At 39.1% G+C, this 16,109-nt stretch overlaps 1 protein-coding gene across 1 annotated transcript; it reads left to right on the top strand.

The window, feature by feature from the left end:
- Positions 1-7,649: 7,649 nt before the first annotated feature.
- On the top strand, positions 7,650-13,247 carry LOC147874383 (uncharacterized). The gene is made up of 6 exons (XM_087345525.1): positions 7,650-7,763; positions 8,524-8,741; positions 9,722-9,884; positions 11,485-11,610; positions 12,101-12,223; positions 12,645-13,247. The coding sequence occupies exons 1-6, from the start codon at positions 7,677-7,679 to the stop codon at positions 12,999-13,001; spliced, it is 1,074 nt and encodes a 357-aa protein (XP_087201651.1). The 5' UTR covers positions 7,650-7,676; the 3' UTR covers positions 13,002-13,247.
- The last annotated feature ends 2,862 nt before the right edge of the window (positions 13,248-16,109 follow it).

The following is a 16,109-nucleotide window of genomic DNA, read 5'->3' as shown; positions in this document are numbered from 1 at the left end:
ATTTCAATTATCAACTCTAACAACTCCAACAAGGTAAACTGATACTCATTCCATATATTACGATTAAGAAAGTTTTATGAAAACTGACTTTATGATTACGAAAGTAATATGAAAAGTGACGTTTGATCGATATTAAGACGAAGATTTGCTAGGGTGGGGCTGGACGTAAAAAGTTGACTGAACAAGAACTGTTGGCCTCTGAACAGCGACGTAAAGAAATAAAACATCAGTCCTACTTAAATAAAGAAAAGCGAAGGGGGAATTACTTGCAAGGTTGGGGTTGGACGTAGATAGTTGACTAACCGGGAACAGTTGGCCTCTGAACAGCGATGTAAAGAAGTAAAATATCAGATTACAGGAAGCGCTCTGAAAGGATTAGTCGTTGTCGTCAAAAAATGACGTCATCAACAATATCACCTTATATTTGTTTATACTAGAGCAGGGCGCTCCTTTCGGAGCTCCTAGGGGGGATTGTTCAAATTTGTAAAACGCAACCAACCTTGGTTAGTCGCAAAGGGGAGTTAGTTTAGTGTTTCATTCAAGTGTTTTTTTTAACCCCTGAGTAAGAAACAAAACTAACCCCTCTCCCCCGAATAGGGGATTTAAACACTTTACCAACCTTCCGAAGGGGATTGGTTGCGTTTTAAAATCTTGAGTAAGACACTAAACTAACCCCCGTGTATAAACAAATATAAGGTGATATTGTTGATGACGTCATTTTTTGACGACAACGATGGCTAATCCTTTCGGAGCGCTTCCTGTAATCTAATATTTTACTTCTTTACGTCGCTGATCAGAGGCCAACAGTTCTTAGTTGGTCAACTATCTACGTCCAACCCCACTCTTGCAAATCTTCTTTTTTTCTCTCTTCATTTTTGGTTGAATAGTTCTGATGTTTTAGTTCTTTACGTCGCTGTTCAGAGGCCATCTGTTCTTGATCAGTCAACTTTCTACGTCCAGCAACTCCATTGCTAATCTTCGTCTGTTTTTTCTTTTTCTTCTTCTTCTGTTCTTGTTGTATACGTTTTTCTATGTTTATCAATGTAACTCTCCCTTCGTTTTTCTTTATTTGTTAAGTTGGTCTGATGGATTAGTTCTTTACGTCGCTTTTCAGAGGCCAACTGTTCTTGATCATTCAACTTTCTACGTCAAATCAAACCCTTTCAAATCTTCGTCTGTTTTTCTACATGTTGTCGTTAATATGGTCTCGTTTATCAATGTAAATCTCACTTCGCTTTTCTTTATTTGTTAAATAGGTCTGATGTTGTAGTTCCTTAAGTAGCTGTTCAGAGGCCATCTGTTCTTGGTCAGTCGACTTTTTACGTCCAGCCCCCACCCTTGCAAATCTTCGTCATAAAATCGATCGTAAAGTCAATTTTCATAATACTTTCTTAATCGTAATATATGGAATGAGTATCAGTTTTCCTTGTTGGAGTTGTTGGAATTGGTACTTAAAATACTTGATAACGTCTTCTTTCACTTTTCTGATGTTTTAAGCCAACTGTCAGTCAATATTCAAGAATGCTAAGTGCTCCTTCTGGAGCATCGATAATGCGACTAGCTTGATATTTTTTTGATTTCTTTGTTGTGAAGCGTTATTTGTTTCTTATTTATGTCTGATGTTTTAGTTCTTTACGGTGCTGTTCAGAGGTCAACAATTCTGGTTCAGTCAACTTTTTTCGTCCAGCCCCACCCCTGCAAATGTTCGTCTTAAAATCGATCATAAAGTCAGTTTTCATAATAGTTTTCGTAATCGTAATATATCGAATGCGTATCAGTTTACCTTGTTGAAGTTGTTGGAGTTGGTACTTCAAATACTTGATAACGTCTTCTTTCACTTTTCTGATGTTTTAGGCCAACTGTCGGTCAATATTCAAGAATGCGAAGTGCTCCTTCTGGAGCAGTGATAATGCGACTGGCTTGATATTTTTTGATTTCTTTGTTGTGAAGCGTTATTTGTTTACTCGGCATTGTTGTGGAACACAACAATGCCGTGTAAGCAAATATCTGTTGGCATTGTTGATGACGTCATTTTTTTACGACAAATTGGTTGAAGACAACGACTAATCACAAATTTTTATAGTATAGAGCAGGGCGCTCATTTCGGAGCTCCTACGGGGGGGTTGGTCAAGTTTGTAACACGCAACCAACCTTGTGTAAGAAACTAAACTAACCGCCTCGAATTGACGGTTAAAACAATAGGGGGTTGGTTGCGTTTTGAAATCTTAAGTAACATGCTAAACTAACTGCCCTTCGGGGGGTTAGCTAAGTGTCTCATTCAAGTGTTTTATCACTTGAGTAAGAAACTAAACTAACTCCCCCCCGAATGGTGGTTAAAATACTTGACGAACCTCCCTCCAGGGGGGTTTGTTGCGTTTTAAATTCTTGAGTAAGACACTAAACAACCCCCCCCTTCGGAAGGGTTAGTTTATGTCTCATTCAAGTGTTTCAACCCTTGAGTAAGAAACTAAACTAACCCTCACCCCCGAATGGGGGTTTAAAACACTTGACTAACTCATCATTCGGGGGGTTGGTTGCGTTTTAAATTCTTGAGTAAGACACTAAACTTACCCCCCTTCGGAAGGGTTAGTTTATGTCTCATTCAAGTGTTTCAACCCTTGAGTAAGAAACTAAATTAACCCTCACTCAGAAATGGGGGTTTAAAACACTTGACTAACTCCCCATTGGTTGCGTTTTAAAATCTTGAGTAAGACACTAAACTAACCCCCTTCGGGGTGTTAATTTAGTGTCTTATTCAAGTGTTTTAACCCTTGAAGAACAGTATGACTTGGATGAATATTATTATTATTATCAGATTACCTTTTTGGTGTTGGTAACGTCTTCCTTCACTTTTCTTCATTTCTTAAATAGTCTAATGCCGCTGTTCGGAGACGATATAGAGCAGTGATAATGCGACTGGCTTGGTACTAAGCGTTATTTCTTTACTCTGCATTGTTGTGTACACGGCATTGCTGTTCCACAACAATTCCGTGTATAAACAAATATAAGGTGATAGTGTTGATGACGTCATTTTTTGACGAAAACGACGACTAATCCTTTCGGAGCGCTTCTTGTAATCTGATATTTTACTTCTTTACGTCGCTGATCAGAGGCCAACAGTTCTTGGTTAGTCAACTATCTACGTCCAACCACAACCTTAACCTTGCAAGTATTTCCCCCTTCGCTTTTCTTTATTTGTTAAGTAGGTCTTATGTTTTAGTTTTTTACGTCGCTGTTCAGAGGCCAACTGTTCTTGGTTAGTCAACTTTCTACGTCCAACCCCACCCTTGCAAGTCTTCATTTGTTTTCTTCTGCTCTTATGTTCTTGTTAAATAAGTTTTTCTACGTTTATCAATGTAAATCTCCCTTCGCTTTTCTTTATTTGTTAAATATGTCTGATGTTTTAGTTCTTTACGTCGCTGTTCAGAGGCCAACTGTTCTTGGTTAGTTAACTTTCTACGTCCAACCCCACCCTTGCAAGTCTTCATTTGTTTTCTTCTGCTCTTATGTTCTTGTTAAATAAGTTTTTCTACGTTTATCAATGTAAATCTCCCTTCGCTTTTCTTTATTTGTTAAATATGTCTGATGTTTTAGTTCTTTACGTCGCTGTTCAGAGGCCAACTGTTCTTGGTTAGTCAACTATCTACGTCCAACCCCAACCTTGACCTTGCAAGTAATTCCCACTTCGCTTTTGTTTTTATTTGTTAAGTAGGTCTTAAGTTTTAGTTCTTTACGTCGCTGTTCAGAGGCCAACTGTTCTTGGTTAGTCAACTATCTACTTCCAAACCCACCCTTGCAAGTCTTCGTTTGTTTTCTTCTGCTCTTATGTTCTTGTTAAATAAGTTTTTCTACCTTTATCAATGTAAATCTCCCTTCGCTTTTCTTTATTTCTGAAATAGGTCTGATGTTGTAGTTCTTTACGTCGCTGTTTAGAGGCCAACAGTTCTTGTTCAGTCAACTTATTACGTCCAGCCCCACCCTAGCAAATCTTCGTCTTAATATCGATCAAAAGTCAGTTTTCATAATACATTCGTAATCGTAATATATCGAATGAGTATCACTTTACCTTGTTGGAGTTGTTAGAGTTTATACTTCAAATAGTTGATAACGTCTTCTTTCACTTTCCTGATGTTTTAGGCCAACTGTCAATCAATATTCAAGAATGGGACGTGCTGCTTGTAGAGCAGTGATAATGCGACTGTCTTGGTACTAAGCGTTATTTGTTTTCTCGGCATTGTTGTGTTCTACAACAATGCCGAGTATAAACAAACATAAGTTGACATTGTTGATGACGTAATTTATTGATGACAACGAGGAATCACAAATTTTTATAGTAAAAATAATAATAGTATAGTAAAACTAGAGCAGGGCGCTCCTTTCGGAGCTCTTAGGGGGTGTTGGTCAAGTTTGTAAAACGCAACCAACCTTGGTTAGTCCCGAAGAGGTGTTAGTTTAGTGTCTCATTCAAGTGTTTTAACCACAGAGTAAGAAACTAAATTAACCACAACGAATGGGGTGTTTAAACACTTGACCAACCTCCCGAAGTGGTTTGGTTGTGTTTTAAAATCTTAGGTAAGACATTAAACTAACACCCGTGTATAAACAAATATAAGGTGATATTGTTGATGACGTCATTTTTTGACGACAACGATGGCTAATCTTTTCGGAGCGCTTCCTGTAATCTGATATTTTACTTCTTTACGTCGCTGATCAGAGGCCAACAGTTCTTGGTTAGTCAACTTTATACGTCCAGCAACACCCTTACAAATCTTCTTATTTTTTCTCTTCTGTTTTCTGTTGAATAGTTCTGATGTTTTAGTTCTTTACGTCGCTGAACAGAGGCCATCTGTTCTTGGTTAGTCAACATTCTACGTCCAGCAACTCCATTGCTAATCTTCGTCTGTTTTTTCTTTTCTTTTTTTCCCTTCTCTTCATGTTGTATACGTTTTCTATGTTTATCAATGTAACTCTCTCTTCGCTTTTCTTTATTTGTTAAATATATCTGATGGATTAGTTCTTTACGTCGCTGATCAGAGGCCAACAGTTCTTGGTTAGTCAACTATCTACGTTCAACCCCACCCTTGTAAGTCTTCTTTTTTTTTCTCTTCTGTTTTTTGTTGAATAGTTCTGATGTTTTAGTTCTTCACGTCGCTTTTCAAAGGCTAACTGTTCTTGGTTAGTCAACTATCTACGTCCAATCCAACCCTTGCAAATCTTCGTCTGTTTCTCTACATGTGTCGTTAATATGGACTCGTCTATCTTTGTAAGTCTTACATCGCTTTGCTTCATTTGTTAAATAGTTCTGATGTTTAAGTTTTTACATCGCTGTTCAGAGACCAACTCTTCTTGGTCAGTCAACTTTCTACGTCCAACCCCACCTTTGCAAATCTTCGTCCGTTTCTTTCCCTTCTGTTCTTATTGAATAAGTTGTTCTATGTTTATCAATATAAGTCTTCCTTCGCTTCTCTTTATTTCTTAAATAGGTCTGATATTGTAGTTTTTACGTCGTAGTACAGAGGACAACTTTTCTAGGTCAGTCAATTTTCTAAATTTATCAATATAAGTCTTCTTTCGCTTTTCTTTATTCCTTAAATAGGTCTCATGTTGTAGTTCTTTACGTCGCTGTTCAGAGGCCAACTGTTCTTGTTCAGTCAACTTTTTACGTCCAGCCCCACCCTTGCAAATCTTCGTCTCAAAACCGATCATAAAGTCAGTTTTTATAATAGCTTTCATAATCGTAATATATGGAATGAGTATCACTTTACCTTGTTGGAGTTGGTACTTCAAATATTTGATAACTTCTTCTTTCACTTTCCTGATGTTTTAGGACAACTGTTAGTCAATTCTTAAGAATGCGACGTGCTGCTTCTGGAGCAGTGATAATGCGACTGACTTGATATTCTTTGATTTCTTTTGTTGTGAAGCGTTATTTGTTTACTCGGCATTGTTGTGTCAACTTCAAGAATGCCAACAGATATTTGTTTACACAGCATTGTTGTGTTCCACAACAATGCCGAGTAAACAAATATCTGTTGTCATTGTTAATGACGTCATTTTTTGAAGACAAATTGGTTGAAGACAACGACTAATCACAAATTTTTATAGTAAAAAAATATATACTAGAGCAGGGCGCTCCTTTCGGAGCTCCTAGGGGGGGGGGTGTGTCAAGTTTGTAAAACGAAACCAACCTTGGTTAGTCCCGAAGGGGAGTTAGTTTAGTGTCTCATTCAAGTGTTTTAACCCCTGAGTAAGAAACTAAACTAACCACCCCGAATGGGGGGTTTAAACACTTGACCAACCCCCTCGAAGGGAGTTGGTTGCGTTTTAAAATCTTGAGTAAGACACTAAACTAACCCCCGTGTATAAACAAATATAAGGTTATATATATTGTTGAAATCATTGTTTGACGACAACGACTACTAATCCCTTCGGAGCGCTTCCTGTAATCTGATATTTTACTTCTTTACGTCGCTGATCAGAGGCCAACAGTTCTTATTTGGTCAACTATCTACGTCCAACCCCACTCTTGCAAGTCTTCTTTTTTTCTATTCTGTTTTCTGTTGAATAGTTCTGATGTTTTAGTTCTTTACGTCGCTGTTTAGTGGCCATCTGTTCTTGATCAGTCAACTTTCTACGTCCAGCAACTCCATTGCTAATCTTCGTCTGTTTTTTTCTTTTCTCTTCTGTTCTTGTTGTATACGTTTTTCTATATTTATCAATGTAACTCTTCCTTCGTTTTTCTTTATTTGTTAAGTTGGTCTCATGGATTAGTTCTTTACGTCGCTTTTCAGAGGCCAACTGTTCTTGGTTAGTCAACTTTCTACGTCCAACAAAACCCTAGTAAATCTTCGTCTGTTTTTCTACGTGTGTTGTTAATATGGTCTCGTTTAACAATGTAAGTCTTCTTTCGCTTATCCTTATTTGTTAAATAGATCTGATGTCTTAGTTCTTTACATCGATGTTCAGAGGAAATCTGTTTTTGGTCAGACAACTTTCTACGTCCAACCCCACCCTTGCAAGTCTTCGTTTGTTTTCTTCTGCTATTCTGTTTTTGTTGAATAAGTTTTTCTGCATTTATCAATGTAAATCTCCCTTCGCTTTTCTTTATTTGTTGGTTAAGTGTTTTAACCCCCCATTCGGGGGTGAGGGTTAGTTTAGTTTCTTACTTAAGGGTTAAAACACTTGAATGAGACATAAACTAACCCTTCTGAAGGGGGGTTAGTTTAGTGTCTTACTCAAGAATTTAAAACGCAACCAACCACCCCGGAGGGAGGTTCGTCAAATATTTTAACCACCATTTGGGTGGGTTGTTTAGTTACTTACTCAAGGGTTAAAACACTTGAATGAGACACTAAACCAACACCCCGAAGGGCAGTTAGTTTAGCGTGTTACTAAAGATTTCAAAACGCAACCCTCAATTCGGAGCGGTTAGTTTAGTTTCTTACACAAGGTTGATTGAGTTTTACAAACTTGAACCCCCCCCCCCTTAGGAGCTCCGAAAGGAGCGCCCTGCTCTAGTCTTCTTAAAATAATTGATACCTGTTTGTATAATTCTGTATTTGTACTCATTCATCTTTACATAAGGTACACGTGTAATTTAATAAGTTTTATTATATTTTAAAATCTCTTTTCTGTTATTGTGTTCTGTCTCAGGTGCAGGAAGGATCATCGCTGCTATGGCAGTTGCTATGGATACAAGTGAGGATATTAACGAGGAGCACAAGCGGATATTGAAGGAAGAGTTTATAAATGCTCTCGATCAGGTATGTTGATTGATCGAATGTCCCACTGGCTAAAATGATTTTTAGTATAAATTTGGGTTTTTCATCTGTGCTTCTGTGCAAACCATTTGTTATGTGGTCATACCTTAAGGATTCTGTTGACATTTTAGAGTCGTAATTTGTGCTAAAGTTAAAAAAATTATTTGTCATAACGTGGAGAAAAGTTTGTTTTACATATTTGTGACACATACATTTTGTTAGTGTTTTTATAACAAATTTTAAATTTATGTTGTGATTTATTCAATACAACTTTTTTTGTTCTTGATGTCCATAAATAGTTTCTAAATCATCACCCATCTTCAGTATTCTTCCTAGCGCTTGACTTACCGACCTGTTATAGTAATTATTGAGTCATACATTTATAGACATTTGCAGGTTTTCCTAAGCATTATGTTTATCTGAATTTATTTTTTATGTGCATTTTATGAGTCCTGACAAATCTCCTGTTTATTTTATAGTGTAGTGTGTTATCTGTTATTCGTTAAATTTGTATTCGTTTCTTCGTATCTTCTTTTATAATCAAGAATTACGTTACTTGCCGTGTGTCTCGTAAAACGTCCTCCAGGTGGTATTTATGTCCGCTGTCATAGTAAGTGCTTTATACACGTAGATTTTCATATGTCTCAAGACTAAAGAAAGTTTAGCGATGTATTACAATAGATAGGCAGTGATAGGGAGATAAGATGTAGTTCACGCGGTGCCAGCTCGGAAGCCACATTCAATGTTATTGATTTTAATTCAGATTCCAGTGGATTATGACTCGTCTGGGAAGCAAGTTGTATCGGTGCTCAATCTGGTTCTAGGAGCAGGAAATAGGAATGACACCCCTGTCATTCCACATGGAACTATTCTCACTTCATCCCACATTTTGGAGAACATCATGAACAGCGTTTATCATGAAGTTACAGATCCGAATTCGGGGACGCAAATGTCTAGTTCAGAACTCATGAATACTTCAAGGTATGGACTGCATATCGTCTCATTTCTCACTTTTATCTTTATATGATGCATCCAGCATTGAATCCTGTAGTGAAGCGCTGGTGACTGGGTCATTACTGTACAAGTTTCCCATATGGTTTACAACAGTTCTTATTTTAACTTGACTTATTTGAAACCAATCCCATGTTGTAGATTTACAGCATGTAAAAGAACCTTACGAGCATGATACAAGATGTTTCGTATGCAAAATTCAGCGACCATTTCTCACCCAATTCTCCTGATTAACTGCTAGATGGCTCTGGCAGTCAAAAATCAGGATTGAGTAGAAATTGTGCAGAGTGAGTGGGCTGGTCCCTCACTACTCGCAAATTCACACTTCAAGGACTAAGAAACCTCTGATAGGAGGTGGCAAAAACCCACAACTGGGTTGTAGAGCCAAGAAACAACAACAACATTTAAAACCAAAGAACTTTGTTTACAATGTCTTTCATGTGTTCATTTCAAAGATTATCTTAGCATGTCTTTGGTCTTAAGTAGGAAATGGATGTAGGGGGAATTTGGACAGCGATTGAGGTCCGTTTAAAGGTTGTGTCCAGAATTGCACCTGGAGGGACTTGAGAAAACTACAGAAACTTCCGTCACAAAGCGGGTTCCTGGCTGGTGCTCAAAATAAATACCTTTCAATACAAAGTTCACCTGGTTAGTAAACAGCTCTAGGAGCTCTGATGGTTCGATACCGTTTAATAAATGTACATATCTATATGGCATCTGCTGGTAAGAACTGGGGAAAACCATGAGAAACCTTTGATTGCAAGGCAGTTGCAGACAATTTTAACATTGTTCCTAGAGTAATAATATCATGATGATGTCAGTTTGAATGAAGGAGCTTATTATAGGATTCAGCTGTTTACTTTAGTTAGGATTAATTTCACTTTGATTCCACATAGTTTTGCAGATCTGTAAGCATGAATACTACTTCAAATTTTTTATACATATTTTAGAGTGGTGATGGACACTATGGCCGTCTTGTTGTCCAGCATGACGCGTAATATGAATAATATGACAGCGAGTACATCTTTTCCTGAAAGTATGTCGGGAGCGCCGGAACCGGATTATCCTGCATACCATGATTTGGATCCTACATACATTGATAACGTAGAAAGCGTACGTATAAAAAGGAATTCTCTTTTATTTGTTGGATGTAAATGAAAGGAAGATTACACTTAGCAAGAGCGTTTACAGTGCAGAAATATTATTGGATTGTTATTTTGACAAATGTTGGTCTTTAAGGGTGCCTTGTTTGCGCGTCAGCCTTAACTTTATCTAGCAGTCTTGGAAGTGGACATTGGACATGAGGAATCAGAAATTTATTCGCCACCTTTCTAGCAGACGTTTATGATGAATTTCTGAATCATAAGAAGCGTAATCATTTTGCCTGTCTCTAGGCTTATCAACCTCGTGTGGTAATTACAGAAGTTAATATAGGTTTTTCTAAGCATTATTCTTTTTCTTAGAATATATTTTTTTATGTATATCTCTTGAGTCATTTAACATCCAGTTTTTCTTATAGATTTTATTTGTTGATTTTTTTAATTACCTGGTTTTAATATTGAGTAACAATAATTGAGTGGACTGTCATCTCAGATTGTGATGCCTTCATAGGTGGTTTCATAGTTGAAGGGGAATGTAATGCCTGCATCTTCAGAGTAAATGGAGGTAATATATTTCTTGGAAACACTGTTACCCACGTACAAGTGTACATGATATTAGAAGTCTGATCTCAATTTTCTCATCTTCAGCGCTGTGAGAACCTTAATTCTTGAATGGATAATTCAGTGTTTGGACACCAACTAGTTGTTTCTTAAGGATTTGTGATATGACATCCTTTCATGCAATTTCATTGTGAGATGTTGGCAACTACCTAACTAGATGGCTTAGGAAACCTGGAGGTTCATCGTCAATTTAACCAAAGCCCTCTATTGGTCCCTGTCCTTCGGTCAGCAAACTCATTTCAATTGCCTTGGTCATGCCAATGAGTCCACCCAGTTTCAAGTATAATTTTTTTAAGATGAAAGGTCGATACCCTCGCTCCCAACCCCTCAGATGAAAGACCACCCCTCGTCGGCTGTCAGGAACCGCTTATTCAATATATTTGCAGTTAACATCCATTACTGGGGGCTGTCCCTCCATCAGCAACCTGAGGACGCACCATGTTGCGGTGACAGGGACATGGAAATGTTGGAAACTTTTTTACAAAATTCTACATTCCATGTAACATACATGAAACTGTTATTAAGTACAGTGTTGCATGTTATTGGCTCCTTGCGTATGAATCGTGGTTTCTGTATGACATATTTTAACATGTGCTAGCTAATTTGGTAGTACTGAGATACAGTGAATTTAATGGGTGCAGCACAGAATTTTGTTTTGTTTTAATTTGATTATTTGATAAGCAGGCCTTTGCATTTGGCATAATGGTTGTACCAACCGTAAACAGGGTATTATCTCTTCGTATTCATTTCAGATGTCTAAATAATGGGGTGAATAAGAAATTACAATGTATCACTGTTGTGTAGGATTTGAGGTTTTCACGGCGGTGAGTCTGAGGATTGCTGCCTTCTGGGTTGTTGCCTTCTGGGTTGTTGCACCATATAGTGTGGTAGAAATTTACCGACATATCAGAGGTCCCACAAAACAGCAATCTTCTTATCACAGTAGTGCTAGGGTTTGTGTTTTTGATTCTTTGTTACTTTCTGTATTTTAGTATAAGACAGCTTTCGATAACATCGTGACAGCAAACGAGAATATTGGGAAAGCAATCCTGCACCAGCAAGGCGAGGAGCAGAAGGAGAAGGTGCTAGATGCTGGCCCCATAACTACCTGGATTAAGGTATGTCTGTCTGAATTTGTTACACAATTCTACCCACTTATGAGAGTGCTAACCTGGGACAAGAGTTGTGCAACGATTGTTGGTCGGGAAGCCTGAGGGGAAGAGACCACTGGGGAGACCTAGACATGGATGGGAGGATAATGTCAGGCAGGATCTATGGGAGGTAGGAGTTGAAGGGGACTGGATTTTGTTGGCCCAGGACAGGGTCCGGTGGAGGGCTTTGGTTAATTCGGTGATGAACCTTCGTGTTCGGTAAGCCATCTAGTTAGTTAATTAGTTATCGGAGTGCAGCATAGTCTTGATTGACTTCTTCCTTGTGTGATTGGTTCATGCGTATTCAGTGACGCAGATTTGGAGTCGAACGAGATGTACGAATCATTACAAACAGTGATTTGTGAAGGACAGAAACAGAGGCTATCATGACCTATCTTTAGATGTTATCCTGGCATTCACCAACTGTGACTTAAATTGAATTTGTCTATTTTTTCAGGTGGATAAACCTAAAAACTTGGCAGGCAAGTTTGTTGAATTGGGAAACTCTGGACAGGGTGTAAAGGTATCCAAAGCATTAGCTAAAGCAATAGAAAACAACACGGATTACGTAAGAGTTCAGGTAAGATATACGTGGCTTGCGACCTTTGGAAAATTGGCTGATTAGTGCTGTGTAGTCACCATTTAGCCCTTTCTTTAGCAACATTTTGATAATTGAGAGCTGTAATTTTGTAAAGAAACAGTTTATGTTAATTATGAAAGTCTAACATGTTCAAGTCTTTGAAGATATATTTATTTGGTGACATCTGATAGTAGTTTGGCTTGTTATTGAAATCATTGTTCTTGGTTGTAGTCTGGTAGATACTGACGGACTCTTCGCCCTGATGATGATGGGGATAATACGTGTCTTCGAAACATCAGTCAGTATCTGCCAGACTACGTGGCACAGCAATCCACTTGCTTCTTGGTATGATAATTAGAAACCTTAAGTACTGTCTCAAATTCTCATAGTTTAAGTATGGGAACCTTCTCTTTTTGCAAAGGTTACTGTTGCAAATGACAATCCTCTTCAGTGGGATCCTGACAGCAAGGATATCAACACAGGACTTATGCTGGCTAATATCTGGAACAGAGAAACTAACAAACCGATCGATCTGTATGTCACTCCTCGCATCAGCAATAAAACAGAGCATATGGCAGAGGGGAAGGTGACTGTACCTGTCATAGCAGTTAACAACACAGATTTGTTAGAGGACTACATTACAGTGCACAGGATACCATGCAAGAAGGGGCAGACACCCTACCTAAAGTTCAGTCCGCTGGATGGTCCATTCAGCAAGCTTCAGGTGAGTGCTCAATATACGAGGTGCGATCAGAAAGTTTCAAGACTGTGTCAATAGAGGGCGAAACGGATGTAGTACGAGCTTCTGCCGCTAAGGGGTTGGGCCAACATTCATAGTGAATCAGTGTGCCAGCCGGCATCATCGAATTAGCATTTGTTTCTTAGTTACGGGCGTTTTGTTAGTGCATTACACCGACCCTCCTGCGATTTCGGAATGGCGGATTTTCATGAACAAATCAAATTTTGCCAAAGACTCGCCAAAACGGCTACGGAAACCTATGAAATGCTAAAGCAAGCATTTGGGGAGTCCGCAATGGGTCGTGCACAAACTTTTGTGTGGCATTTACGTTTTAAAAATGGCCGAACCTCTGTCGATGATGACGAGCGTTCTGGACGACCATCTTCGAGCACAACGCCCGAAAATGTTACGAAGATTCGGCAGGCCATTCACGAAGATCGACGTCATACCATCAACGACTTGTGCGACATTGTTGGGATAGGCTATGGGACCTGTCAGCTGATTCTAAAGGAAGAACTCCACATGCGACGCATCCCGTCTGAGGACCAGAAGCAGAATCGACTTCTCGTTTGTCAGGAGCTCAAAGATCTTGCAAGAACCGACCCAAACTTCCTTTCTAAGCTCCGTGTGACTTCTTCCACTTCCCAAAGATGAACATTCAGCTAAAGGGAAGGAGATTTGAGACGATAGAAGAGATTCAGGCAGAATCGCAGATGGTGCTTGACAGGCTGACAAAGAAAGATTTCCAGGGATGCTTCCAGGCTTGGCAGCGGCGCTGGGATCGTTGTGTTCACTCCCAGGGGAACTACTTCGAGGGTGATGGATGAATTTAATACCTGAGATAAGTGTACGGGTTTTTATAGGTGCAGTCTTGAAACTTTCCGATCGCACCTCGTATCATTGTATGAAGGATTGTCAAATGGGGAATAGTTGATCGATCATAACTGGCAAAGTGATGATGCTCAGAGGCAGACAAATGGTAGGTTGAATAACTGCAAAGAAACTGCAGCTGACACTCTTAAGATGAATGCACAGTGAACACTTGTCGTAATGACGCTAGTAGAAGCAAACAGTCCTTGCTGACACAATACACAACATATACTTAATTAAGAGGACTGTAGTTCCAGTGATCTTTTGTTGCTAAATACTCACCATTCTGTCAGCAGATAACTTTGTGGGTTACCTCTGAAAAGTTCTAAGTGATCAGGTGTTTTATATCAATATTGGTATACAGTAAATATCTCTCTGTATTAATTTTTAATTTACGTAAGTGTTACAATTTTATAGTTCCTGGAAGGTCTTGATGGCAGAAGCAGACCCTCTGGATGGAGGAACTTGATATAATGATAATAAATGTTTCACTTTGAAGATTTCTGTCTTCTGGGTTGTTGCGCTGTGATGAATATTCATCGCCCTGATGATGGAGGCAGTATGACCTCTGAAACGTTGGTTAACATCGACCAGACTACACAGCGCAACAACCCAGAAGACAGAAATCTTCATACTCATTACCCTGATGACGGAGGCAGTATGACCTCTGAAACGTTGGTAAACATGGACCAGACTACACAGTGCAACAACCCAGAAGACAAAAATCTTCATACTCACCGCCCTGATGACGGAGGCAGTATGACCTCTGAAACGTTGGTTGACATCGACCAGACTACATGGCGCAACAACCCAGAAGACAGAAATCTTCATACTCATCGCCCTGATGACGGAGGCAGTATGACCTCTGAAACGTTGGTTAACATCGACCAGACTACACAGCGCATCAACCCAGAAGACAGAAATCTTCATACTCACCGCTGTGAAAACCTCAAATCTTACAAGTGTTTCACTTTGTTCCCTCTAGAAAGATCTGAAGATTTTCTGGTCATTAGATACTAAAATGCAGTGGAATCTATGATCGATATGCTGATGGTAACAATGAATGGGCACTGCAATGTTGTCTGCTGTTATATCATAATTAAATAAAGTCTTGATGAAATTACAGTAATTTCAGTACAGTCTACAGTCTCTTGCAGCTAAGAGTTGCTGTTTCTCCAACTTTAACATGGCCTTTGCAGTTGTTCCCTCCTTGAGAGCCTTAAGTGCGTCTTCGTACTGGCAACAAAGAGTTTGTCTTGATGCCAAGTTTTTCATACTCCAGTTGCCTTCATACGCTTGGCGATGAAATTAATTATGTGTCATGATCAATAATATGAAGAATAAATGCAGATTAATTGCCTGACACCTCTGCAATAAATAATATATGTGTGGGTGATTCTTAATTGCATTCATTTCGTTTAAGAATTGTGATCTACTCCTAAAATCAATCCAAGATGAAGCTCCTATGAACAAATGGTCACAAGTGCCTTGTGAGAGGCTGCAGCAACGAAGCATCAGTTGAAAAGTAATATTTGGACAGAAATAACAGGTGATGTCTTCATATCACCTTATGATTTAGTGTTTAAACTCTTAGAACGTCTTATTTACAACATAAAGGAGCTTCTGGACTCTCATCACACATGCTGATGGTGAGATGAACCAAATTGACTTCGCATCCTTTGTGGCCTGATTTTACATCTACCAACTCCTACCTGTGGGGACACCTGAAGGACAAAATTTACTTGGAAAGAGTCAACATCCATGGCTAGCTTTGGCATTTGATTCAGGGGCTGTGACAAAAGTAAATTTTCAGTGTACCAGTGTCACAGCTCATTCACGCATTCAAAGTAACAGATGACGTTTTCAGAAACTTTTGCCAATACTTTAAGAACATTAAAATCCTGTTAAGATAACTTTAGGAACAAAGCTGAATGTGCTTCTAATAAGGTGTTTTACGTGTCTCATTTGATTTACTGATTCTTCCAGTTCTCACTAATGAAGAGGTTGCAACTGTATGTTTGTAGGAACTTTCTGGCTTTGTTTTAGGAATAGCTCAGTCAGTATAGTGACTAGCTACGGGCTGGACGACCGGGGTTCGATCCCCGATGGGGGCAGGATTTTTCCTCTAGCCTCTGCATCCAGACCGGCTCTGGGGCCCACCCAGCCTCCTCTACAATGGGTACCGGGGTCCTTTCCCGGGGGTAAAGCCGGCCGGGGCGTGATGCTGACCACTCACCCCCATCTAGTGCCGAGGTCAAGGAAGAGAGGAGCTATACC

Source organism: Zootermopsis nevadensis, unplaced genomic scaffold (genome assembly GCF_977971745.1).
Source record: "Zootermopsis nevadensis isolate Lab colony 2312 unplaced genomic scaffold, Znev_1.0 Znev_ptg000009l, whole genome shotgun sequence".
Lineage (NCBI taxonomy): Eukaryota > Metazoa > Arthropoda > Insecta > Blattodea > Termopsidae > Zootermopsis > Zootermopsis nevadensis.
This window is presented reverse-complemented; position numbering and strand designations above follow the sequence as displayed.

Coding starts and splice junctions, on each gene's coding strand:
- LOC147874383 (XM_087345525.1), top strand. CDS start 7,677: ATGGCAGTTGCTATGGATACAAGTGAGGATATTAACGAGGAGCACAAG. Junction 7,764..8,523: donor TTATAAATGCTCTCGATCAG/GTATGTTGATTG, acceptor ATTTTAATTCAG/ATTCCAGTGGATTATGACTC. Junction 11,611..12,100: donor CCATAACTACCTGGATTAAG/GTATGTCTGTCT, acceptor CTATTTTTTCAG/GTGGATAAACCTAAAAACTT.